We start from the raw sequence: 26,340 nt of genomic DNA, 5'->3' as shown, positions 1-26,340 counted from the left end.
ATGAATATAATGCAACAAAAAGGAAAAAATATGAGTATATATAGGGATAAAATGAAAATTAAGAAGGTACTTGGATATCTCATAAAGGAAACAGGTTCTTGGCAATAACCAAAGACAATTACCTCTCCCAACTGGTTCAGGACCCGACTAGAGGGACGGCCATACTGGACTTAGTATTAACCAATAGGCCTGACAGAACAACAGACGTGCAGGTTGGGGGACACCTGGGAAATAGTGACCATAAAGTAATAACCTTCCAATTATCATTCAAAAGAGCGTTTCTACAGGGAGGAACAAAAATACCAAACTTCAAAAAAGCTAAATTTAGCCAACTAAGAGAGGCCATAGGCCTAACTAACTGGTACAAAGTCCTCAAAAATAAAAATACAGCCACAAAATGGGATATCTTTAAAAGCATCCTAAAATCTCATTGTGAGAGGTACATACCGTATGGGAATAAAAGGTTAAGGAACAAAAAGAAACCAATGTGGATAAACAGAACTGTAAAGAAAGCAATAAATGACAAAAAGAAAGCATATAAAACACTAAAACAGGAAGGTAGCACGGAAGCACTGAAAAACTATAAGGAAAAAAATAGAACATGTAAAAAACAAATAAAAGCGGCCAAACTAGAGACCGAGAGATTAATTGCCAAAGAGAGTAAAACTAACCCTAAAATATTCTTCAATTATATAAATGTTAAAAAGTATAAATCTGAAGGTGTCGGCCCTTTAAAGAGTAATGAGAGGGGAGTCGCAGAGAGTGACGAGGAGAAAGCAAAGCTGTTAAATATTTTTTTCTCCACTGTTTTCACTGAGGAAAATAAACTGTCAGATAAAATGCTGAATGTTGAAATAAATTCCCCATTAAAAGTGTCCTGTCTGACCCAGGAAGAAGTACAACAGCGACTTAAACAGATTAAAATAGACAAATCGCCAGGACCGGATGGCATACACCCCCGTATCCTAAGAGAATTAAGTAATGTCATAGCCAGACCCTTATTTCTGATATTTTCAAATTCTATACTGACAGGGAATGTCCCACAGGATTGGCGCATGGTAAATGTGGTGCCAATATTCAAAAAGGGTCCAAAAACAGAGCCTGGAAACTATAGGCCGGTAAGTTTAACATCTGTTGTGGGTAAACTGTTTGAAGGTTTTCTGAGAGATGCTATGTTAGAGCATCTTAACGGAAATAAGCAAATAACGCCATATCAGCATGGCTTCGTGAGGGATCGGTCATGTCAAACTAATTTAATCAGTTTCTATGAGGAGGTAAGTTCTAGACTTGACAGCGGCGAATCAATGGATGTCGTGTATCTGGACTTCTCCAAAGCATTTGACACTGTACCACATAAAAGGTTAGTATATAAAATGAGAATGCTCGGACTGGGAGAAAATGTCTGTAAGTGGGTAAGTAACTGGCTCAATGATAAAAAACAGAGGGTGGTTATTAACGGTACATACTCAGATTGGGTCACTGTCACTAGTGGAGTACCTCAGGGGTCAGTATTGGGCCCTATTCTCTTCAATATATTTATTAATGATCTTGTAGAAGGCTTGCATAGTAAAATATCAATTTTCACAGATAACACTAAACTGTGTAAAGTAATTAACACTGAAGAGGACAGTATACTGCTACAGAGGGATCTGGATAGATTGCAGGCTTGGGCAGATAAGTTGCAGATGAGGTTTAACACTGACAAATGTAAAGTTATGCACATGGGAAGGAATAATGCAAGTCACCCGTACATACTAGATGGTAAAACACCCGGTAACACTGACATGGAAAAGGATCTAGGAATTTTAATAAATAGCAAACTAAGCTGCAAAAAACAGTGTCAGGCAGCTGCTGCCAAGGCCAATAAGATAATGGGTTGCATCAAAAGGGGCATAAATGCCCGTGATGAGAACATAGTCCTACCACTTTAAAAATCATTAGTCAGACCACACATGGAGTACTGTGTACAGTTCTGGGCTCCAGTGAACAAGGCAGACATAGCAGAGCTGGAGAGGGTCCAGAGGAGGGCAACTAAAGTAATAACTGGAATGGGGCAACTACAGTACCCTGAAAGATTATCAAAATTAGGGTTATTCACTTTAGAAAAAAGACGACTGAGGGGAGATCTAATTACTATGTATAAATATATCAGGGGTCAGTACAGAGATCTATCCCATCATCTAGTTATCCCCAGGACTGTGACTGTGATGAGGGGACATCCTCTGCGTCTAGAGGAAAGAAGGTTTCTACACAAACATAGAAGAGGATTCTTTACGGTAAGAGCAGTGAGACTATGGAACTCTCTGCCTGAGGAGGTGGTGATGGTGAATACAATAAAGGAATTCAAGAGGGGCCTGGATGTATTTCTGGAGTGTAATAATATCACAGGCTATAGCTACTAGAGAGGGGTCGTTGATCCAGGTAGTTATTCTGATTGCCTGATTGGAGTCGGGAAGGAAATTTTTATTCCCCTAAAGTGAGGAAAATCGGCTTCTACCTCACAGTTTTTTTTTGCCTTCCTCTGGATCAACTTGCAGGATGACAGGCCGAATTGGATGGACAAATGTATTATGTTACTATGTTACTTAGCTCCCGGACATGTAGTGGAACAAGATAACCGCCAGAGATGCAATAAGCCAGCCAAGGGATAACAACTGGTGCGGGGAACCCACTCACACATGTCCGGCAGGATGCAGAGTGTCACAACCAGACAGCTGAGAAGCTCTGACAGAGGCCTTTCAGAACCTCCTCCTTGAGTTCTCTTTGTTGTGCTGTTCAGTTCCTCATCTTGTTAGCCTCTCTCAGCTGTCATGGAGTTGGACTGATTGCTTCCCTTTAAATTCCTCCCCTTGGTGCATTACTGGGCGGCTTATACTTCTTCCTGGAGTGTGTGTGCATGCTGATCTTGTTTTCCAGTCTGCTACAAAGTTAAGTGCTGAACATTTATCTGTTATTTTCTGTTTGCTGGATCCCAGGTGACCCTGACTCCCTCCGTGTCTGGTGTAGGGAGCCGGTGGTCGTGTCCCCTCACTATTGTAGGGTGTTCAGGGGTTATATAGTCGAGGTACGTGGATATGCAACCTTCCACCTTTCGAATCTTTGCATAGGCTGAGCAGCCAGGGAAAGTCTCAGGTCTTGTGCAGGGGTCTCCCTTTTGGTTCCTTAGCTTTGGATCCACTCAGTCATATATGCATGTTGCTTTGTCTTGTTTCCTGTACACCGTCCGTGACATTATAAGCCGCCAAAACCGTCTCAAGCATGGATCCGGTTTCACTTTTGGCTGAACGCTTCCAGGGTCTTTCATTGGAGGTAGCTGATCTCCGTAAGACTTTTTCTCAGCTTCAAGTGACCGGTTCAGCTTGCGTTCATGGAGTTTGTTCTGAGCCTAAGATCTCGCTCCCGGATACGTTCTCCGGGGGTAGTGAGAATTTTGTGCGTTTTAGAGAGGCTTGCAAACTCCATTTTCGCCTTCTTCCCCATTCCTCTGGTGATGAGGAACGGAGGGTGGGGATCATTATATTGCTGCTCAGGGGTAACGCTCAGTCCTGGGCCTTTTTGCTGCCGGAGGGGGCACGGCCTCTCCGTTCAGTGGATGAATTCTTTTTAGCCCTGGGTCAGATATATGATGATCCGGATCGTATTGCTCTGGCTGAGTCTAGACTACGTTTATTATGCCAGGGTAAACAATCCGCAGAGATATACTGCTCAGAATTTCGGAGATGGGCAGTTGATACTGGTTGGAATGATGCTGCACTCCGAAGTCAATTTTGCCATGGTCTTTCAGAGGGATTGAAAGATGCATTTGCCTTTCATGAGAGGCCTATTTCTTTAGACTCTGCTATGTCTCAGGCCGTTCGTATTGACAGGCGTCTTAGAGAGAGAGGAGAGATGTCCCCTTCCTGTCATACTCAGTCCCAGGACAGTGCAGCGGTACCATTCTGTGCGCAGGGGTCTCAGTCGCTGTCAGCCCCTTCTGAGCAGGAGCCCATGCAGCTGGGGTTGATTGCTTCTGACAATAGAAGATTCAGCTTGCATGGGAGGGTTTGTTTTTGTTGTGGAGGTATAAATCATTTGGCAAATATTTGTCCCTCTAGGAGATTCAGGCAGTTTTCTGGGAGTAATAAAGAAACAAACAGGAAAAAATCTTTTAAAAATGTTCCGTCTGTTACTATTGGCAGGGTTGAGGCGGAAATTGAAGGTTTTCCGTTTGCTTGTAGTTCCCGTTTTGTCCTGTCGGCTAGGGTGGCGCTAGAGAGCAAGAGATTTTTGTGGATAGTGGAGCAGCGGTCAATCTCATTGATAATCAATTTGCGATAACTCATGGTTTCCAGGTGCGCACTTTGGGAAAGGATATTCCTGTTTTTGCTATTGATTCCGCTCCACTTTCTCAGAAATCATTAAAGGGCATAGTTCACAATATCCGTTTAATTGTGAGTGATGCTCATGTTGAGGATGTGTCATGTTTCGTCCTTAGCGGTTTGCCTACTCCTCTAGTGTTGGGGCTACCCTGGCTCACTAAACATAACCCCACCATTGATTGGCAAGCGAGGCAAATAAATGGTTGGAGTGACTTTTGCAGAGAGAATTGCCTCACGACATCTGTTTCTGAGGTTGCTACTAAGACTGTACCATCTTTTCTCTCAGAATTTTCGGATGTCTTCTCTGAGAGTGGAGTTCAGGATTTGCCCCCGCACAGGGAGTACGATTGCCCTATTAATCTCATCCCAGGCGCCAAACTGCCTAAATCTCGTTTATACAATCTTTCCCAACCTGAGAGGATCGCTATGCGTGCTTATATCTCTGAGAGTCTGAGAAAAGGACACATACGACCCTCGAAGTCACCTGTTGCCGCTGGTTTTTTCTTTGTTAAGAAAAAAAAAAGGTTCTTTAAGACCTTGTCTGGATTTCAGGGAGCTGAACAGTATCACTATTCGTGACCCTTATCCGCTTCCTCTTATCCCGGACCTGTTTAACCAGGTTGTTGGGGCTAAAGTCTTTTCCAAATTAGATCTAAGAGGGGCATACAACCTGGTCAGGGTCAGAGAAGGAGACGAATGGAAGACGGCCTTCAATACTCCTGAGGGCCATTTTGAGAATTTGGTTATGCCTTTTGGTTTGATGAATGCCCCAGCCGTTTTTCAGCATTTCGTGAACAGCATTTTTTATCATTTAATGGGAAAATTTGTATTAGTGTATTTGGATGACATTTTGATTTTTTCTCCTGATTTCAAAACTCATAAGGAACATTTACGTCAGGTCTTGCTCATCCTGCGGGAGAATAAATTATATGCGAAACTGGAAAAATGTGTGTTTGCGGTTCCAGAAATTCAATTTCTGGGGTTTCTTCTCTCCGCTTCTGGTTTTCGCATGGACCCCGAGAAGGTCCGCGCTGTGCTTGAGTGGGAGCTTCCTGAGAATCAGAAGGCGCTGATGCGGTTTTTGGGCTTTGCCAATTATTACAGGAAGTTTATTTTGAATTATTCCTCTATTGTTAAACCACTCACTGATATGACCAGAAAGGGGGTAGATTTTTCTTCTTGGTCAGTAGAGGCGCGTAAGGCTTTTTCTAATATCAAGGAGAGTTTTGCTTCCGCTCCCATCTTGGTGCAACCTGATATTTCTTTACCCTTCATAGTTGAGGTTGATGCTTCTCAGGTGGGTGTGGGGGCGGTCTTGTCTCAGGGTTCCTCTCCTGCCAAATGGCGACCGTGTGCCTTTTTCTCGAAAAAAACTCTCCTCCGCAGAGAGAAATTACGATGTGGGAGATAGGGAATTGTTGGCCATCAAGTTGGCTTTTGAGGAATGGCGCCATTGGCTAGAGGGAGCCAGACACCCTATTACCGTATTTACTGACCATAAAAATCTGGCCTACTTGGAGTCAGCCAAGCGTTTGAACCCGAGACAGGCCAGATGGTCGTTGTTCTTTTCTAGGTTTAATTTTGTGGTCACGTTCCGCCCTGGAGTTAAGAATGTGAAGGCAGATGCCCTGTCACGTTGTTTTCCGGGAGGCGGGAATTTTGAAGACCCGGGTCCCATTTTGGCTGAAGGGGTGGTGGTCTCTGCTCTTTTTTCTGAATTGGAGGCAGAGGTGCAGGCAGCCCAGTCAGAGGCTCCTGATCTTTGTCCTCCTGGGAGGTTGTTTGTGCCTCTCGCTTTAAGACACAAGATTTTTAAGGAACACCACGATACGGTCCTTGCTGGGCACCCGGGGGCAAGAGCCACACTGGATCTCATCGCTCGGAGATTCTGGTGGCCTGCGCTTCGTAAGTCGGTTGAGGGTTTTGTGGCAGCCTGCGAGACTTGCGCTCGTGCTAAAGTCCCTCATTCACGGCCATCAGGTCCTCTCCTTCCCTTACCCATTCCTTCCCGTCCTTGGACACATCTGTCCATGGACATTATAACGGACCTGCCTCGTTCCTCGGGGAAGACTGTGATTCTGGTGGTGGTGGACCGTTTTAGCAAAATGGTGCATTTCATCCCTTTTCCTGGTTTGCCCAATGCTAAGACGCTGGCGCAGGCATTTATTGATCACATTGTCAAATTGCACGGTATTCCTTCAGACATAGTCTCTGATAGGGGCAGTTTGTTTCCAGATTCTGGAAGGCTTTCTGTTCTCGCTTGGGGGTTCGGTTGTCATTCTCTTCTGCTTTCCACCCGCAGTCGAATGGCCAGACAGAGCGCGTCAATCAGAATCTGGAGACATATCTGCGCTGTTTTGTGGCGGAGAATCAAGAGGATTGGTGTTATTTTTTGTCCCTTGCTGAGTTTGCTTTAAATAACCGTCGTCAGGAGTCCTCTGATAAGTCACCATTTTTTGGTGCATATGGGTTTCATCCGCAGTTTGGGACTTTCTCGGGAGAGGGGTCTTCTGGTTTACCTGATGAGGACAGATTCTCCTCGTCTTTGTCATCTATTTGGCAAAAGATTCAGGATAATCTAAAGAGCATGAGTGAGAGATATAAGCGTGTGGCAGATAAGAGACGTGTGCTTGGTCCGGACCTGAATGTTGGTGATCTGGTGTGGTTGTCTACCAAGAATATCAAATTGAAGGTTCCCTCCTGGAAGTTGGGTCCTAGGTTTATTGGGCCTTACAAAATCCTGTCTGTCATCAATCCTGTTGCCTACCGTCTTGATCTTCCTCAGACTTGGAAGATCCATAATGTTTTTCATAAGTCCTTATTGAAACCTTATGTTCAACCCATTGTACCCTCGCCTTTGCCTCCTCCTCCTATTATGGTTGATGGGAATCTTGAATTTCAGGTCTCTAGGATTGTGGATTCTCGTCTTGTCCGCGGTTCTCTTCAGTACCTTGTTCATTGGGAGGGTTATGGTCCTGAGGAGAGGATGTGGGTCCCAGTGACGGACATTAAGGCCTCTCGTCTCATCAGGGCTTTCCATAGGTCCCATCCTGAGAAGGTGGGCTCTGAGTGTCCGGAGTCCACTCGTAGAGGGAGGGGTACTGTCACAACCAGACAGCTGAGAAGCTCTGACAGAGGCCTTTCAGAACCTCCTCCTTGAGTTCTCTTTGTTGTGCTGTTCAGTTCCTCATCTCGTTAGCCTCTCTCAGCTGTCATGGAGTTGGACTGATTGCTTCCCTTTAAATTCCTCCCCTTGGTGCATTACTGGGCGGCTTATACTTCTTCCTGGAGTGTGTGTGCATGCTGATCTTGTTTTCCAGTCTGCTACAAAGTTAAGTGCTGAACATTTATCAGTTATTTTCTGTTTGCTGGATCCCAGGTGACCCTGACTCCCTCCGTGTCTGGTGTAGGGAGCCGGTGGTCGTGTCCCCTCACTATTGTAGGGTGTTCAGGGGTTATATAGTCGAGGTACGTGGATATGCAACCTTCCACCTTTCGGATCTTTGCATAGGCTGAGCAGCCAGGGAAAGTCTCAGGTCTTGTGCAGGGGTCTCCCTTTTGGTTCCTTAGCTTTGGATCCACTCAGTCATATATGCATGTTGCTTTGTCTTGTTTCCTGTACACCGTCCGTGACACAGAGCCACCCTGGCTCAGAAACATCCAGGGTGAAATAGGGATCACCCCCCCCCCCCCCATCAGATCCCTGTTATTATTATAATTTCTTCAATATATTTTATTTTTATTTTTTTGAAGCCTTTTGTGGGAGCTTGCAAAAAGAATAAGTAATTGGAGGGCACTCAATTACCTGAAAACATCCAGCAGGATATCAATAAACCTATTTATTGCACATAAAAATCGCAGCAATGATCACATGTATTATTCACATAAAATGTTCACATAAAATATTTGCATAAAATATTCACACACAAACAATTTTCACACACAATTTCTAAAACCAGTAGGACCCTACTATATATCTCATGCAATAATCGATGCACTAATGTCCATATATCCTATGGGTGGACTAGATCTTGATGTAGGCAGTCCGAATCCAGCTAAAGTATTAGGCAATCTATTCACCGCACTTGACCATGTATGGCATAAAACATATGTAATCGCAAATTGTGACGTATGATAGAGATCACATACAAGGATGTATTAATATAGCCCCATGAGGCAAAGTACGTTACCCCTCTTGTATTCCTGTAGGCAAGTCCTTATTCAGCCAATTCGACTCACACCTGCGTCCCGTGTGGTCTGAAGGTCTCAAACGCGGCGTCCCACGTGACCTAGACTGCGTCCCACGTGATGAACACGGCCTCTCAAGGGACTAGTGAGTATGTTTGGTCCTAAAGTCCGGACTGTGTGCTTGTTATTCGCACAAACGCACCACTCGACAGGGGTCCAGGGGGCTGCCTTTCAATATCGGCACCTTGAGATTTCATTGAAAAAAACTTTAGCTGTCATGAATCGAACGCGTTTCGGGAATCAAGCCCCTTCCTCAGCGGTTTGTGGGAGCTTGCTTTGTCCCGTATATAGCTATTTGGCATTACGTTTTTAATTATGGTACCTCTGTACCCTTACCCATTTAAAATAATAAAGGGATTTTTAATTATCACGTTAGCCTTGATATCTATCTATCTAGCTATCTATCACAGCCTCTTCCTAGGCCACTAACGTCACATTCATTGGTCACATGGCCTAAGCACAGCTTAGGCAACTTTCACACTAGCGTTAATGTTTTCCGGTATTGAAATCCGTCATAGGGTCTCAATACTGGAAAAAAAACGCTTCCGTTTTGTCCCCATTCATTGTCAATGGGGACAAAACGTAACTGAACAGAACAGAATGCTCCAAAATGCATTCAGTTCTTTTCTCATACCGGAAAGCAAACCGCAGCATGCTGTGGTTTGCTTACCGTCCTAAGATGCGGAGCAAGACGGATCAGTCATGACCCACAATGCATGTCAATGGGGACAGATCAGTTTTCTCTGACACAATCTGACACAATAGAAAACTGATCCGTCCCCCATTGACTTTCAATGGTGTTCATGACGGATCCATCTTGGCTATGCTAAAGAAAATACAACCTGATCTGTTCATAACAGATGCAGATGGTTGTGTTATCAATAACGGAAGAGTTTTTGCTGGACCCTGCCGGATCAAGCAAAAACACTAGTGTGAAAGTAGCCTTAGTCCTATCTAAGTGAATGGGCCTGAACTGCAATACTAGGCATGTCCGCTATACAATGTATGGCACTGTGCTTGATAAGCTGTGAGGAGGCTGCAGCAGTGCCACGGCCTCAGCTGATCACTGGGGGCCCTAGGAGTCGGATCTCACTGATCAGATATTGATGACCTGTTCTAGGCATAGGACATCAATATCAAAATCTCAGACAACCCCTTTAAGTACCCCAAGGTAGATAGCCTTTGGCTGTGAAAGATTAGAGTGTATGTGTGCTGACCATTTAAGAGGTGGAAGAAGGGCATGCAACCTACATACAGGAAGAGAAGCAGACAAAAAGCAGGCCACAGTCTGCAGAGGAACAACCAGAGTTACTTCACACCACAAGCTGCAGAGGAACAAGCAGAGTTACCTAGGCTACTGTGCTTGCCGGGTAAAAGGGGAGGGACACAGACAGGAGTGGAGACATATGACATGAAATTTGAAGCATGTGCCCTATTTGAACAACACCTTGACTAAATGAGGAGCTGATTGGCACAGATCCAGAAGCTGAAACCCCTAGAGCAAGCTGTGTTGCCAGGGGGTGTCTGGAATAGGAAGAGGTAATAACAGCTTGGGTGGCTTGGTTCTGGAGATTTTATTCTAACAACAGATGGTGCAGACATGTGGTCAGGCACATCTTTTCGAAGAGTAGACCAACAGTAGTGGTGTGGTAAAAGGGCTAGTCTTGTGAATTCCTGTATAACCAGCCAGTTTGGAGTTGTGCCCTCAAGCTAGTATACTTCTCCTCTTGGCAGGTGGCATGAATGTCTTCCCAGGAGGAATATCTTTGACCAGGACAAGAGCCACAGTGATCAAGCGAATGGGATTGACATTGTACTGAGGTTCCTTTTGTTGGTCGGAGAAATCAAATGACCGAGACAGAGAATCCGCCTTGATGTTTTTCTCAGCTGGATGAAAGTGAAGTTCAAAATTGTAACAAGAAAAGAAGAGTGCCCATATAGCTTGGCGTGGACGCACACGTTGGGCCATCTACAGATAAGCAAGGTTTTTGTGGGCCCCTTCCAACAAATAACACCATTCTTTCAAGGCAAGTTTTATGGCCAGAAGTTCTCTACTCCCTATATAATAATTCCTCTCAGTAGGAGCTTGGAAAAGTCCTGCAGGTAAACATCTTGCCCTTGGAACCTTTTTGTAACAAAACAAATAATTGTCTTGAGACATCAGGATGGTGCAGAACAGGAGCTAAAGTAAAGGACTTCTTCAATCGGATGATAGCAGCTTCAGCCCCTAGAAATCGCTGAATGGTGCAAAGACCCTGAGGGCATGACCAGTGCATCACTGCAGTCCCCTTTTCAGGGTTTATCTCCAACCCTGTATTAGAGATGATGTATCCCAGGAATGGCATAGAAGACTTCTCAAAGATGCATTTTTCATGTTTGACATTAAGTCGATTTTTTCTCAACCGCTGTAAAATGAAGCATGCCTATGGTGAGAGACTGTAAATTGTTGTTAAATAACTCCTGGAACACCGCAAGAGCATTGCATAATTCAAAGGGCATGACATGATACTGGTAATGTCCATGACGGGTGTTGAAAGCCATTTTCCACTTGTCGCCCTCAAATGCGGATGAACATGTATGCCTCATACAGGTTCAATTTGGTAAAGACCTTAGCTGCCTGGATCCTGTCAAAGAGTTCCGAAATCAGAGGTAGAGAGTAACGGTTCTTGACCGTGACATTATTCAGCCCTTGATAATTGATACATGGCCTTAAGGAACCATAATTTTTCTGAACAAAGAAGAACCGACTACCGGCTGGCAATGTAGATTTCCGAATAAACGCCTCTCAGGGTTCTCCTTGATATAGTGTGACATAGCTTGGGTCTCAGGAAGCAACAGTGGGTAGACTCGACCATGAGGGGAAGTGACACTGGGCAGAAGATCTATCAGACAGTCATAGGGTCGGAGACGAGGAAGAGTCTCAGCCTCCTTCTTACTGAAGGCATCTGCAAATCTGGCATACTGCGGAGGGAAGCCCAAAAAGATCTTCAGGTACTGAAGGTGAGGAAACAGGTCTAACCACCACTAAGCAGGTGGACTGAAAGGAGGATCCCCAATGTAAGATCTGACCACAGTGACAGTCCAGGACTGGAGTGTGCTGATGCAGCCAGGACAGACTAAGGATAACAGGATTCACAGAAGCTGGCAGCATGTAGAAGGTGATCATCTCTGAATGTAGAACACCTATTTGCAACTTAACCTCTTGGGGACACATGAAGTACCGGTACATCATGATGTCCTGGTACTTAAGGACACATGACGTACCGGTACGTCATGTGTATTTCCGATCACCGCCGTGCAGCAGGCGGTGATCGGAACTGGGTGCCTGTTGAAATCAATCAGCAGGCACGCTGGGGCATTGCCGAGGGGAGTACTGTTACCCCCCCCCCCCCCCATATCGGTGATCGCTGCAACCTCAGGTCAATTCACAATTCAACCTGCGGTTCGCAGCGCTTTCTGAAGTTTCTGATCCCCGCGGTCCCCCCTCCCTCCCCATCACTCGCTGCTCTGTTGTGACAGCGGGCGATGGTTACCATGGCAATCGGATGCCTTCACAGGCTTCCGGCTTGCCATGGTAAAGCTAAGTCTGATCAGACTTATGCTAAAGGCAGAAGTCTGATCAGACTAAGTGTAAAGTGAAAATACAGTACATTGCACTATATAGTGTACTGTATTGTATTATAAAGACATCAGACCCACTGGATCTTCAAGAACCAAGTGGGTCTGGGTAAAAAAAAAAGTTTAAAAAAAGTGAAAAAAAGTAAAATTAAAAAAACACATTTATTTATTGATTAAAAATAACCTGGTCTATAAAAATATCACATGACCTAACCCCTCAGGTGAATACCGTAAAAAATAAAATTTTTGGTCACCTTACTTCACAAAAAGTGTAATAGCAAGTGATCAAAAAGTCATACGCAAAACAGCTATTTCTTGTCAACTTGCCTCACAAAAAGTGTAATATAGAGAAACAAAAAATCATATGTACCCTAAAATAGTACCAACAAAACTGCCACCCTATCCCGTAGTTTCCAAAATGAGGTCACTTTTTTTGGAGTTTCTACTCTAGGGGTGCTTGATTTGTAACTGGAAAAAATTTATAAAAATTGAAAATCTGCCAAAAAAGTGAAATTTTTAAATGTTATCTCTATTTTCCATTAATTCTTGTGGAACACCTAAAGGGTTAACAAAGTTTGTAAAATCAGTTTTGAATACCTTGAGGGGTGTAGTTTGTAAAATGGGGTCATTTTGGGGTGGTTTCTATTATGTAAGCCTCACAAAGTGACTTCAGACCTGAACTGGTTCTAAAAAAGTGGGTTTTAGAAATTTTCAGAAAAATTTCAAGATTTACCTCTAAACTTCTAAGCCTTCTAACATCCCCAAAAAATAAAATGGCATTCACAAAATGATCCAAACATGAAGTAGACATATGGGGAATGTAAATTAATAACTATTTTTGGAGGTATTACTATGTATTATAGAAGTAGAGAGATAGAAATTTGGAAATTAGCAAATTTTTCGCAATTTTGGGTAAATGTTGAATTTTGTTTATAAATAAAAAAAAATTTGGGACTCCATTTTACCAGTGTCATGAAGTACAATATGTGATGAAAAAACTATCTCAGAATGGCCTGAATAAGTAAAAGCGTTTTAAAGTTATCCACACATAAAGTGATATTGGTCAGATTTGCAAAAAATGGCCTGGTCCATAAGGTAAAAATGAGCCCGGTCCATAAGGGGTTAAAGGAGTTGTCTCACTTCAGCAAATAGCATTTATTACATAGAGGAAGTTAATACAAGCCATTTACTAATGTATTGTGATTGTCCATATTGCTTCCTCTGCTTGCTGGATTCATTTTTCACATCGTACACTGCCCATTTCCATAGTTACAACCACCCTGCAATCCAGCAACAGTGGCCATTCTTGCACACTATAGGAAAAAGCACTAGCCTCTGGGAACTCCCACGGTCTCAGGCACCAGAGAGGCCGAAGTTTTTTCCTATATTGTGCAAGCACGACCACCACTGCTGGATTGCAGTGGAGACACAATGAATGTGACCTTGGACCACTTCTGCCCATGCATCTTGAAGTAGATCAAACACTGATTCAGGAAGCCACGACAAGTATTTGGATCGCCACTGTAGCATAGTGGCAGAGGAAGTTGCATGTCAGTGACACTCAAATTTAGGATCACGGGTACGGAAACTGCAGGGGTAGCAGCGACTGGCGACCCTACAGTAGCTGGAGGGGATGGCATCCAGGTGAGCAGTGATATTATGCATGAGCTGCATCAGGACGTTCTGGTGTTCATTCTGATGTCTCATCTTACAATTGCTGTACAGCAGAGTTGGGGTGAGCATACGGGTTCCATGGCATGAGTGTACGGTCACGAACCACCAGGTGTGGACCCACAGAGCCACATGACCAACCTGTTCTACAGCTCAGGTAATCTAGGTCAGCAACAAGAGAGGCGAGACTAGGCAGATAAGGATTAAACAGGAAGTGAAATCCACAATGTTATCATGGGTCAGGAATGCAGGAACCAGGGGTGCACCACCAATGAGGTGAGGTTGTGGCGATTGCCTAAGGCAGCAGCAGGTAGGGGCAAAAGGGGGCAACAGAAGTGGGAGTATCTATTTCTGCAGTACAGTATTGGGAATCACAGTGGGCACAGTATGTGGCGCTATATTACCCTCTATGTTTTATAGCGCTGTATGTAATGTATTCCAAGTATATCTTTAACAGTAAGGCTGGAGGGAAGGGGTTAGGTTAAGAAATTGGCATTAGGGGGTTGAGGCGCAATTTTAGTTTTTGCCTCAGGCAGCGCAAAGGCTAGGTGCACCCTTGGCAGGAACACAAGCACAAACGACAGCAAGCTTTGCAGAACAAAAAGACCTTTGACAGTCAGGCACCTGGAAAGAGGGCTGGGCCACTTATATAGGTGCAGGATGGGTGGGATTGGTCACACAGGTCACATGTTCGAAACCTGTAAATTACAGGAAGTGAGGTGTGCCGGCCCTTAACCACGTGCTATAGAGAACAGGCTAGAGGGCATTCTGTGTTCAGGGCTGGAAGGAAACCATTGAGTGGATTCCAGGAAGGACGACATCTGCAAGGACACAGCCCAGGACAGCGGCAGTGAATGGGAAGATACTGGCAGCAGATCACCTCAGCTACCTGTCCCGTAATAGAGTCAGACGCGGACAATGACGGAGGTGGCCAGAGAGGACAGTGCTCGCCCCAACATGGAGCCTGGGACATTCGGTGGTGAATAGGGGAACATCAGGGGTCAGCAAACACTGTTACAAAGATGTTATCTGTTAGTATAATAAAACTGTAGCTATCATTATGACAGCTCAAGATAAAGATGTTCACAGAACAGGACTGCACGTATTAATGGAATGTGTGATGCTCTAATTAAGTCGCTCATCCCCTTCTGTTTCTGGTTGCAGTGAGAAATTCTGTGCTAAATGTCCAAACAAAGGAGGAAGTTAAAGGGCTTCTGTCACCAGATTTTTAGCTTTGTTGTCTGGCCCACGTAGTCGCCTGCAGTTCTCTTCCGTACTGCGCCTGCATTGGATACTGACGCGCACAGCACAGGTGCGATACATTACTAAAAGGCAGGGCCAGGTGTGATGACATTTTCACTGCCTGGCCCTGTCAATCAATGTGCAGAGGGTGTGGCAGTTGCAGAGAGAGCAGAGCCTCTAGAGGTAATGGCAACACCCTCGTTGGTCCTAGAGACTCATTTGAGGATGGGACCAACAGACGGCTTCTGCTAATCAGAGCATAGAGTGACTTCAAAATAATGCATGCAGAAAACCATCCACCTGCTTTTTGTAAAAAATAAATAAATCAATACACCCCCCCACAATATACATAATGGCTGTCAATTTGTGATACAAACTCATTTTGATGGTAGTGTCCCTTTTATATGGTACCTATGCATTGTATTCAAGGAAAATATTACAGACCCATGCTACATATGCAGTATAACATATACATCAACCTATTACAAAAATCATATAGTTTTCAGAGAAGTTTTCCTGTGTGTGGTCAGTGTTACCACATATGTGAAATCAATAATTTTGTTATGCAGGTACAGTGATAAGCAAAAAAACAAATTCAAGTATTGTTACTTACTGCCTCTGACATGGTGTATCCTTCTGTCAGGTACTTATTACCTATGGAGTAAAAGTAAGAAAACATAGAAATCAGATAGGAAGGTGCATTTGTCCTCTCTAGCAATTACTCCCACAAAGTCTGCAAAGACTTGTAGTATTAAAGAGGTTTTCTTTGATATTGGTAATATACTTTAATTAATTATCGTTTTCACAGACATACGTAAAATAAAAAATAAAGGGGGTAATTTACTAACAGATATATACCACTTTTTGGCGTACATATGTTGCAGATTGTGGTGCTGCAATCTGCGACTTTTCCCTACTCATGACAGGTCTAAAAAAGGGGGCTTGCCGTGTCATTTATCATTTTCTATAACTCTTTTAGGCAAGGGAGCTGGCGTAGGTTTAGACAGGTGGCCGGTGCCCCTACATAAAACTTTCTCAGGGGTGTGTCCTTTCTACTGCAGCTCATGGCGTTTGAAGGATGGAACTGAGAATGTGCTTCTGTCTCAGTGAGCAGGACAGATAAAATAGAAAAAGAGCACGACTACAGATGCACTATACAGATGGAATTACAAAAGTTTTCAGATCCAGGTACTGGTTTGAAAACCTCTTTAATTCATTTTCAGACCCCTTGATATTCATATTACAATCTGCATCTAGTTTCAGACTTTCATTGACCAGATCCCTGCCAGTAATAGATGCTGATCTGTGCTTCCAGGATGCTGCTGTCTTCTGCTGCAAACTGTCTTCTGTATGCTGTTCTCCTTATAAACAGCTTGTGAGCCATTCACATTGGATCCCCCCCCCCCTCCACATACAACCTTCTGCTATTATGTCTATGACAGAGAGAAGGGAGGGGGAGAGCAGAGGAATCTGTCAGAACCAGGAACCATGCTCCGACATATTGAGGGGAACTTGCACCCACCCAGTAGAAGCAAAATGGTAGGACATTTTCTAATGAAGACTATTTGAAAGTTGCTTTTAGAAAATGAATAAACAATAAAAAAAAAAATCAGTGCAAGGGTGACCATAGCTGTAATGATCAGCAGGTGTGGAACTACTGTATAAAACAACCAGTTTGACTTTGGGCTAAACCTGAGGATGTTATCCTGACAGTCCCCTGGTATTCATCCTTTAACTCCTATACAGGAACCTGGACTTTGCTGCAGGGGAGCCTCCAGACCCCTATTTCCTGGAGTAGTCCCATTGTGATTGACAGTTGACCCACGAAGATCATAGACAGCAGTGCAGAGCACTGAAAAATCTCCGGAGGCCTCTGCTGGAGGGCAGAAAAGGACAAGTGGGACCTGACCGGCAGGAAGCAGCAGGGTGAGTGAATTGGTACCCTTGCTCGCCCAGAGGATAAGGGCAGCGTTGACAGCCTTTAATTAATAAACTACTTCAAGAATCTATTAGTCTCGCTCAACTTGATGGTTAATGCGTTAAAGGAGTTGGCCACTTTCTGGTTATTGTTGACCAATGTGTTTGTGAGATGATTATATGGCACTTACTAATATAGACTTTGCTAAAATTCTGCACCATTTTCTATATTTCATAGGGGGGCCCCCTTGTTTAGAAAGTCTTTTGTGCTGTCCGCACAAAAGTCCTGTCCATAAGATGGAGACAAATCACCTCCATGTGAGGTCTCCTCCATTCAAATACACTGCACCTACCATCTGTACTTGTTCTCTTTGGAGTTTAGCACAGGTGCAATGTGTTTGAATGGCAGAAACATCACATGGAGGTTATTTTCTTGGTTATATGACCCTCCATCAGTGGCCATCTTATGGACAGGACATTTGTGCGGATAGCACAAAAGACTCTGTAAACAAGTGGGCACTCCTTGTGAAATTTAGAAAATAGTGAAGAATTTTAACAAAAGTCTATATTAGTAAGTGCCATATGATCATCTCACAAACACATTGTTCAACAATAGCCAGAACGTGGACAACCCCTTTAAGTAGAAAATGGCACAAAATGGTTAACTAACTCTTTTAATGTATCTCAATGGCTTTTCTCAGTTGCGTTCCCAGACCGGAGAGCAAACTGCAACATGTTGTAGTTTGATTTCCGTCCTGGGATGCGGCGCAAGATGGGTCCTGCATGACCCCCAATGCAAGTCAATGGGGACAGATCCGTTTTCTCTGCCACAATCTTCCACAATAGAAAATAGATCTGTTCTCAATTGACCTTCAATGGAGTTCATGACGGATCCATCTTGGGTATGTTAAAGATAATACAACCGGATCCGTTCATAACGGATGCAGATGGTTGTATTATCAGTAATGGATTACTAATGGAAGCGTTTTTGCTGAACCCTGTCGGATCTAGTGAAAACGCTAGTGTGAAAGTAGCCTTAGCTTGGCTACACTTGTACTTTGTTCCACCGAGTTTTTGAGAATAAGGAAGCTGAAGCCACAATCATTTTTTTGCCTCTCACACCCGATGACAAATCATTCACCCCACACTAGTTTAACCACAAGTGTCACTGTTGAAGTTTGTAGGATAAATCCTATTCACACAGTTCAGAGATTTATTTTCTTTTCTCCTTTGCCAGTTGTGAAACTTGAAAGTGTCATCTAGTACAAGCTGCGCACTCCTCATTCTTATTATTTTTATGCTTTCCGTAATCTCACTAAGTTTTTAGCCTTAACTAGTTCCTTTATCTTTTGTTCATGGATACATGATCATCTGAAGATTAAATTATGGCTACAGCAGAACACAAGCATTACAAATAGGGTTTAGCAAACACCTGGAAGTTCAGGATCGCCGGGTTCCCGAACTTGACCCCGAACCCGAACCCCATTAAAGTCAATGGGGACCTGAACTTTGGGGCACTAGAATGGCTCTAAAAAAGTCATAGAAAAGGCTAGAGGGCTGCAAAAGGAACCAAAATAGGGGTAAGAGCAGGACAATTGCCCTGCAAACAAATGTGGATTAGGGAATTAAAATAACATAGAATTTTAAAAAATGATGATCTTGAACTAGGAGGCAGAGGTCAAAGTGGAGTAGGAGGTTGAGGAGGCGGTGGATGTGGCGGTGTAGGTGGAAGCGGTGGAGGAGGTATTTTTATTTTATTTTTTATAAATTTGGGAAGACCCCTAAATATTGGGAAATATAAAAATGAAAACAAAGATAAAGTGCGCTGGAGTATAACAATGGCTGGGTGCAGCTAGTATACTTGGTACGGACAAGTCCTGTGGGATCCATGCCTGGTTCATTTTAATGAACGTGAGCTTGTCCACATTGGCTGTGGACAGGCGGCTGCGCTTGTCTGTGATGACGCCCCCTGCCGTGCTGAACACACGTTCGGACAATACACTGGCTGCAGGGCAGGCCAGCACTTCCAAGGCGTAAAGGGCAAGCTCAGGCCATGTGCCCAATTTGGAGACCCAGAATTAACAGCCAGATTTATGATTATCTTTCTGTGTCAGGGGTGCAAAGATGGTGTATTGCACCCACAAAAAAACAAAAAAAAAATCGCACTAACAGTGTCCCTCACTTCAGCTGCCTGCTTTCTGTCCTTTCAGTACTCAGAGCTGATGGGCGGTGCTACACGTGATCCAGCTTATATAGAGGCTGGGTCACATGATGCACCGGCCAATCACAGGCATGCCATTAGTAGGCATGGCTGTGATGGCTTCTAAGGGCACACAGCTTAAAAGCTTGTTGATTTCAACAAGCAAGCCTTTCAACAAGCTTTATTAAATGCCCAAACACCGAACTCGAACCCAAACTTTTCCGGCAAAGTTCGGGTTCGAGTCTGGCTACCAAAAAGTTCGGTTTTGCTCAACACTAATTACAAATATAAAGCACAAGTCCATCTCACCTGTGGGTAGTTCCTGGAAGCACAGATAGCACCTAGATTGGGTGTACCAATCTTGAAACAAAAATATGGAGAAATCCAACTTCTATAAGAATCTGTAGTTTATTTATCAAAAAGATGAAAAGTCATACACACAGGCAACAATGCTATTGTCTGTGTGTATGGCTTTTTTTGCATAAATAAATAGACTACAGATTCTTATGGAAGCTGGATTTCTCCATATTTTTGTGTCAGGACACAAGTATTGTATCATTTATGTACCTTCTGATGGCTCAAGAGTTCCCCACACTTCTTACGGCATTTTAACTATGGATCAGCGAATCAATTCTTACAAATCACTTTGTCTTATCAACCATTGTTTTTCACCTGTGAGGAGCTGTCCCCACTGGTGAAGAATTTTCCCCTGGCTCTTGATTGACAGGGTTGGACATTACTTACTTCTCTGCTCCAAGTAGCAGTGCAAGCCATAAGCTCTGCTTCCACTACTGGAGCAGCAACCGTGCATACGCTGCTACACTTCTAGGTAGCGGTGCATGAACAGTTGCTACTCTGGAGGTGGAAGCAGAATCTCTGCACTTGCACTGCTACTCGAAGCAGCCGCACAGGTGGTAGACTGTCAGTGCCCGGAGACATGTCTGGCCCTGTCAATCAAGAGGCAAAGGGAGATTCTACACCAGTGGGAAAAGAACCTTACAGGTGAAGGACTTAGATAAGACAAATCGGTGCATAAGAATTGATTTGCTCATCTCTAATTTTAGGGATGGAAAAGGGCCCTGTGTTCAGAGACTGTATTCCACTGAGCATACTGGGCATATATACAGGCATTTACAGAAGGCTCAGCTGGGGGCCTTCAGTGGATCACTGGCTACATTGTGAAGGCATCAACACCCCGCAATCACATTCGCAAGGTTCTGATGGTTGACAGAGGGTGGAGATGGGCAATGCAGGAAGTGTGTCAGAATAAACTTCAGCCAATCATTGCAGAGTCCTGAGTGATGTCAGAGAAGGGGCAGTTGTTTATTGTAACTTCTGTACAGCCCAGTAACTTTCAGCCATCTGGCAACTGCCTGTTATGTTGAGGACCTATTGTATGCACAGTACCATGGCAATCTGAGATATAAAATTAACCATCTCGGTATGTTACTTTAAATTGCCCTCAAAATTAGTAGTACCGCACTTAAATTATTTAAGATTTCATCTTTTAAATGGATAAGGGTGTCATATGACCAGTCCTTTGTGTGTAAAATGTTCTAGGAAATCCCATGTTAACATTCATTTTAAGAAGCTTGTTGACATCTTGACTGTTCCAATTTAGAAATGGCTTCATGTGGAGTTTTTATCACTTTTTAGTTATTTTACAGAAGAACAGAAAACCAATATTGTTCCTCCATCACTGTACTGCCTGTTTATGCCTTAATGGATGTACAGCTCTCCATTACGGAGTGAGAAGATGGTATAGGTGCTACCTGGGACAGCAGCTTCCCCTCTCTCCCCCCACTCACCACCCACTGGAAACACTGAGTATGAGTAGTGATCAGTGCTCCTTACTCCTTAAATGCTATCGTCAATAGTATCCAAGAGTTTAATAGTTGTACTGTCACTTGTATCGGCCTACAGCAACATGATCACGGGTGCCAATGTATTGAAATGACAGCTCAAAGCCTAGCAATTGTCTCTGGGCTGGCCATCTAAAGAAGCCTATTAGGCCTTAAAGCAGGGTCTAACAGGCTTTACTACATTGCGAAAAAAAAAATTTTGCAGTGTATGAAACCAGCAATCAGCCTGATGTATATTCAAGTTCCCTAGTGAGCCTACACAATAAAAAAATGTTTAAACAATGTTTAAACATTTTAAAAATATAATTTATTTTATTTTTTCCCCATTATTGTCAAAAGATAAAAAGTACACATACCTTATTTTGGACATTAATATGCATAAACTTCAACATGCACCAATAATGAGAAGCATAAAAATAGCAAAACATACTGTATATATCCTGATGCCACCACAGTGCCCACTCAGTATGCGAGCCACAGCACCCCCTTGGTATGCCAGCCACAGTACCCTTCACTTTTTCAGTCACAGCTCCTTATATTGCCAGCCATAGTGCCCTATTATTCTGCCAGCCAGAGTGCCCTTATTAACAGCCAAAGCAATGTAAATCACCCCACGCTTTACTAGGCAGAAGCAAGAAAAAATGTTTGTACTATATGCCTAGCCTGCCACAGCAGATCCAGTACAATGGGCAGAATAAGGGTATACAGTATACACAAAGTAGAGGGGATGTGAGCCAGTGAGGGTATACAGTATATATAGTGATGCTGGTGGGGGACAGTGAGGGCATACAGTATGTACAGAGTGAAGGTTTCCCCTGGAGTAAGAATGCTCCTTTAAAGGGATTCTGTCACCAGTTTTAACCCCCTCCAGATAAAAATATGGTTATGTTCAGGGAGCTTTACTGATTCCTAATGTGGTCTAATAAATGTAATCTGTAGGGTCATTTTGCCTAAAAAACGCTATTACTAACCTGTCATTCATAAAAATAAGGTGCCCAAGGGGATGTAAATGGGTCCAAGCTGCCGCCCGCACCCGCCGCTGTTCGTGCCCAGCGCTGCCTTTCCTGACCTCAGCGCCGCCTCATAATCCTGTGTGACGCCTCCGGCTCTCCCTCCCTCCCCCCCTCCTTCTGCTCTAACATCTCGCGCGTGCACACAGGCCTCTGCCTGATGCGCCCGTGCGGACTTCTCCGTTCGGCTTCATGGAGCGAAGTGCGCATGCGCCGGCACTTCGCTCAACCTCCCGATGACCTGCACACTCGCTCCATGAAGCCGAACGGAGAAGTGCGCATCAGGCAGAGGCCTGTGCGCACGCGCAAGATGTTAGAGCAGAAGGAGGGGGGAGGGAGGGAGTGCCGGAGGCGTCACACAGGATTATGAGGCGGCGCTGAGGTCAGGAAAGGCAGCGCTGGGCACGAACAGCGGCGGGTGCGGGCGGCAGCTTGGACCCATTTACATCCCCTTGGGCACCTTATTTTTATGAATGACAGGTTAGTAATAGCGTTTTTTAGGCAAAATGACCCTACAGATTACATTTATTAGACCACATTAGGAATCAGTAAAGCTCCCTGAACATAACCATATTTTTATCTGGAGGGGGTTAAAACTGGTGACAGAATCCCTTAAAAAGTTGCAGTTTGGTAAATCTGGTGTGCACCTACTTAACATACACTATATGGATATATAGTATATGGGTATACAGACTAGAGGTAATGGCATACAGTGAGAGTATACAGTGTATACAGAGTGGAGGTGATGGGGATAGTGAGGTATACAGTGTATATAGAGTGGAGGTGATGGGGACAGTGAGGGTATACAGTGTATACAGACTAGAGGTAATGGGGATAGTGAGGGTATACAGTACACACAGAGTGGAGGTGATGGGGACAGTGAGGGTATACTGAGTGGAAGTGATGAGGACAGTGAGGGTATACTGAATGGAGGTGATGGGTACAGTGAGGGTATACTGAGTGGAAGTGATGAGGACAGTGAGGGTATACTGAGTGGAAGTGATGAGGACAGTGAGGGTATACTGAGTGGAAGTGATGAGGACAGTGAGGGTATACTGAGTGGAAGTGATGAGGACAGTGAGGGTATACTGAGTGGAAGTGATGAGGACAGTGAGGGTATACTGAGTGGAAGTGATGAGTACAGTGAGGGTATACTGAGAGGAAATGATGGGGACAGTGAGGGTATACTGAGTGGAAGTGATGGGGACAGTGCACCCTATACTGAGTGGAAGTGATGGGGACAGTGCACCCTATACTGAGTGGAAGTGATGGGGACAGTGAGGGTATACTGAATGGAAGTGATGGGGACAGTGAGGGTATACTGAGTGGAAGTGATGGGGACAGTGAGGGTATACTGAGTGGAAGTGATGGGGACAGTGAGGGTATACTGAGTGGAAGTGATGGGGACAGTGAGGGTATACTGAGTGGAAGTGATGGGGACAGTGAGGGTATACTGAGTGGAAGTGATGAGGACAGTGAGGGTATACTGAGTGGAAGTGATGGGGACAGTGAGGGTATACTGAGTGGAAGTGATGAGGACAGTGAGGGTATACTGAGTGGAAGTGATGAGGACAGTGAGGGTATACTGAGTGGAAGTGATGAGGACAGTGAGGGTATACTGAGTGGAAGTGATGAGGACAGTGAGGGTATACTGAGTGGAAGTGATGAGGACAGTGAGGGTATACTGAGTGGAAGTGATGAGTACAGTGAGGGTATACTGAGAGGAAATGATGGGGACAGTGAGGGTATACTGAGTGGAAGTGATGGGGACAGTGCACCCTATACTGAGTGGAAGTGATGGGGACAGTGAGGGTATACTGAGTGGAAGTGATGGGGACAGTGAGGGTATACTGAATGGAAGTGATGGGGACAGTGAGGGTATACTGAGTGGAAGTGATGGGGACAGTGAGGGTATACTGAGTGGAAGTGATGGGGACAGTGAGGGTATACTGAGTGGAAGTGATGGGGACAGTGAGGGTATACTGAGTGGAAGTGATGGGGACAGTGAGGGTATACTGAGTGGAAGTGATGAGGACAGTGAGGGTATACTGAGTGGAAGTGATGGGGACAGTGAGGGTATACTGAGTGGAAGTGATGAGGACAGTGAGGGTATACTGAGAGAAAGTGATGAGGACAGTGAGGGTATACTGAGTGGAAGTGATGAGGACAGTGAGGGTATACTGAGTGGAAGTGATAGGGACAGTGAGGGTATACTGAGTGGAAGTGATGGGGACAGTGAGGGTATACTGAGTGGAAGTGATGGGGACAGTGAGGGTATACTGAGTGGAAGTGATGAGGACAGTGAGGGTATACTGAGTGGAAGTGATGAGGACAGTGAGGGTATACTGAGTGGAAGTGATGAGGACAGTGAGGGTATACTGAGTGGATGTGATGAGGACAGTGAGGGTATACTGAGTGGAAGTGATGGGGACAGTGAGGGTATACTGAGTGGAAGTGATGAGGACAGTGAGGGTATACTGAGTGGATGTGATGAGGACAGTGAGGGTATACTGAGTGGAAGTGATGGGGACAGTGAGGGTATACTGAGTGGAAGTGATGGGGACAGTGCACCCTATACTGAGTGGAAGTGATGGGGACAGTGAGGGTATACTGAGTGGATGTGATGAGGACAGTGAGGGTATACTGAGTGGATGTGATGAGGACAGTGAGGGTATACTGAGTGGAAGTGATGGGGACAGTGAGGGTATACTGAGTGGAAGTGATGGGGACAGTGAGGGTATACTGAGTGGAAGTGATGGGGACAGTGAGGGTATACTGAGTGGAAGTGATGGGGACAGTGAGGGTATACTGAGTGGAAGTGATGAGGACAGTGAGGGTATACCGAGTGGAAGTGATGAGGACAGTGAGGGTATACCGAGTGAAAGTGATGAGGACAGTGAGGGTATACAGTGTATACAGACTAGAGGTAATAAGGATAGTGAGGGTATACAGTACACACAGAGTGGAAGTGATGGGGACAGTGAGGGTATACAGAGTGAAGGTGATGGGGACAGTACATGTAAAGTATAAAGTGTATACAGAGTGGTGGTAATGGGACAGTGATGGTATACAGTGTATACAGAGTGGAGGTGATGGGGCAGTGAGGGTATACAGTAAGAGTTGGGATGATGAGGGACAGTGAGGGTTTACAGTATGTAGAGAATGGAGGTGTCTGCTGAAGAATGCTCCTTTGATAATTTGCAGTTGGTAAATCTGGCACCTACTTAACATACACTATATGGATATATAGTATATGGGTATACAGACTGGAGGTGATGGCGGACAGTGGGGGTATACAGTGTATATAGATAGGGGCATTAAGGGTATACAGTATATACAAAGTGGAGGTGATGGGGCAGTGAGGGTATACAGTATACACAGATGGGGCACTGAATGTATACAGTGTATACAGAAGGGGCACTGTGGGTATACAGTGTATACAGATGGGGCAGTTAGGGTATACAGTATATACAGAGTGGATGTGATGGGGAAAGTGAGAGCATACAGTGTATACTGATGGGGTAGTGAGGGTATACAGTATATACAGATGGGGCAGTGAGGGTATACAGTGTATACAGATGGGGCAGTGAGGGTATACAATATACACAGATGGGGCACTGAAGGTATACAGTGTATACAGAAGGGGCACTGTGAGTATACAGTGTATACAGATGGGGCAGTTAGGGTATACAGTTTATACAGAGTGGAAGTGATGTGGGGCAGTGAGAGCATACAGTGTATACAGATGGGGCAGTGAGGGTATACAGTATATACAGAGTGGATGTGATGGAAGACAGTGAGAGTATACAGGGTGGAGGTGATGGGAAGAGTAAGGACATTCAGTATAGAGTGGAGGTAGGGCAGCCAGATGTCCAGTTTTAAAGGGCTTATGGCATGATTAATGAAAATTAAAAATAAATAAATAAATCAGACATCATATAGTACATGACAGTCTCCTACTAATAAAGCAGGAACCAGCCACGTACTGTACCTCATGGATCCAGATCTCACCATTCATTGCTCCAATTGCTTCTAACAGAACATATGGCTGGTGGCAGTTGAAGATTTAAACGGAGCACGTTCAGCCAGTTCAGTGAGACGGACAAAAAATAAGAAAAAGAACAAACAGCAAATACAGCTACACAGATACATTTTATTTTTGTACAATGACACCATCCATTTCTATAAACTCATGTGAGTCCAGATAATTGTGT

At 44.4% G+C, this 26,340-nt stretch overlaps 1 protein-coding gene across 8 annotated transcripts in view; it reads right to left on the bottom strand.

Annotated features, from left to right (window-relative positions):
* LOC122938431 (leukotriene B4 receptor 1-like) overlaps positions 1-26,340 on the bottom strand; it is a 68,473-nt gene that overhangs the window by 8,414 nt on the left and 33,719 nt on the right. For 4 of the 8 annotated variants that reach the window (XM_044293939.1, XM_044293936.1, XM_044293938.1 and 1 more), the window contains one exon: positions 15,751-15,791. The exons of the other annotated variants lie outside the window; for them this stretch is intronic. In XM_044293939.1, the coding sequence (XP_044149874.1) occupies positions 15,751-15,762 (12 nt within the window). In that variant the 5' untranslated portion in view covers positions 15,763-15,791. The remainder of the gene's footprint in view (positions 1-15,750; positions 15,792-26,340) is intronic. 8 annotated transcript variants of the gene reach the window in all.

The sequence above is a fragment of the Bufo gargarizans genome, chromosome 5 (genome assembly GCF_014858855.1).
Source record: "Bufo gargarizans isolate SCDJY-AF-19 chromosome 5, ASM1485885v1, whole genome shotgun sequence".
Lineage (NCBI taxonomy): Eukaryota > Metazoa > Chordata > Amphibia > Anura > Bufonidae > Bufo > Bufo gargarizans.
This window is presented reverse-complemented; position numbering and strand designations above follow the sequence as displayed.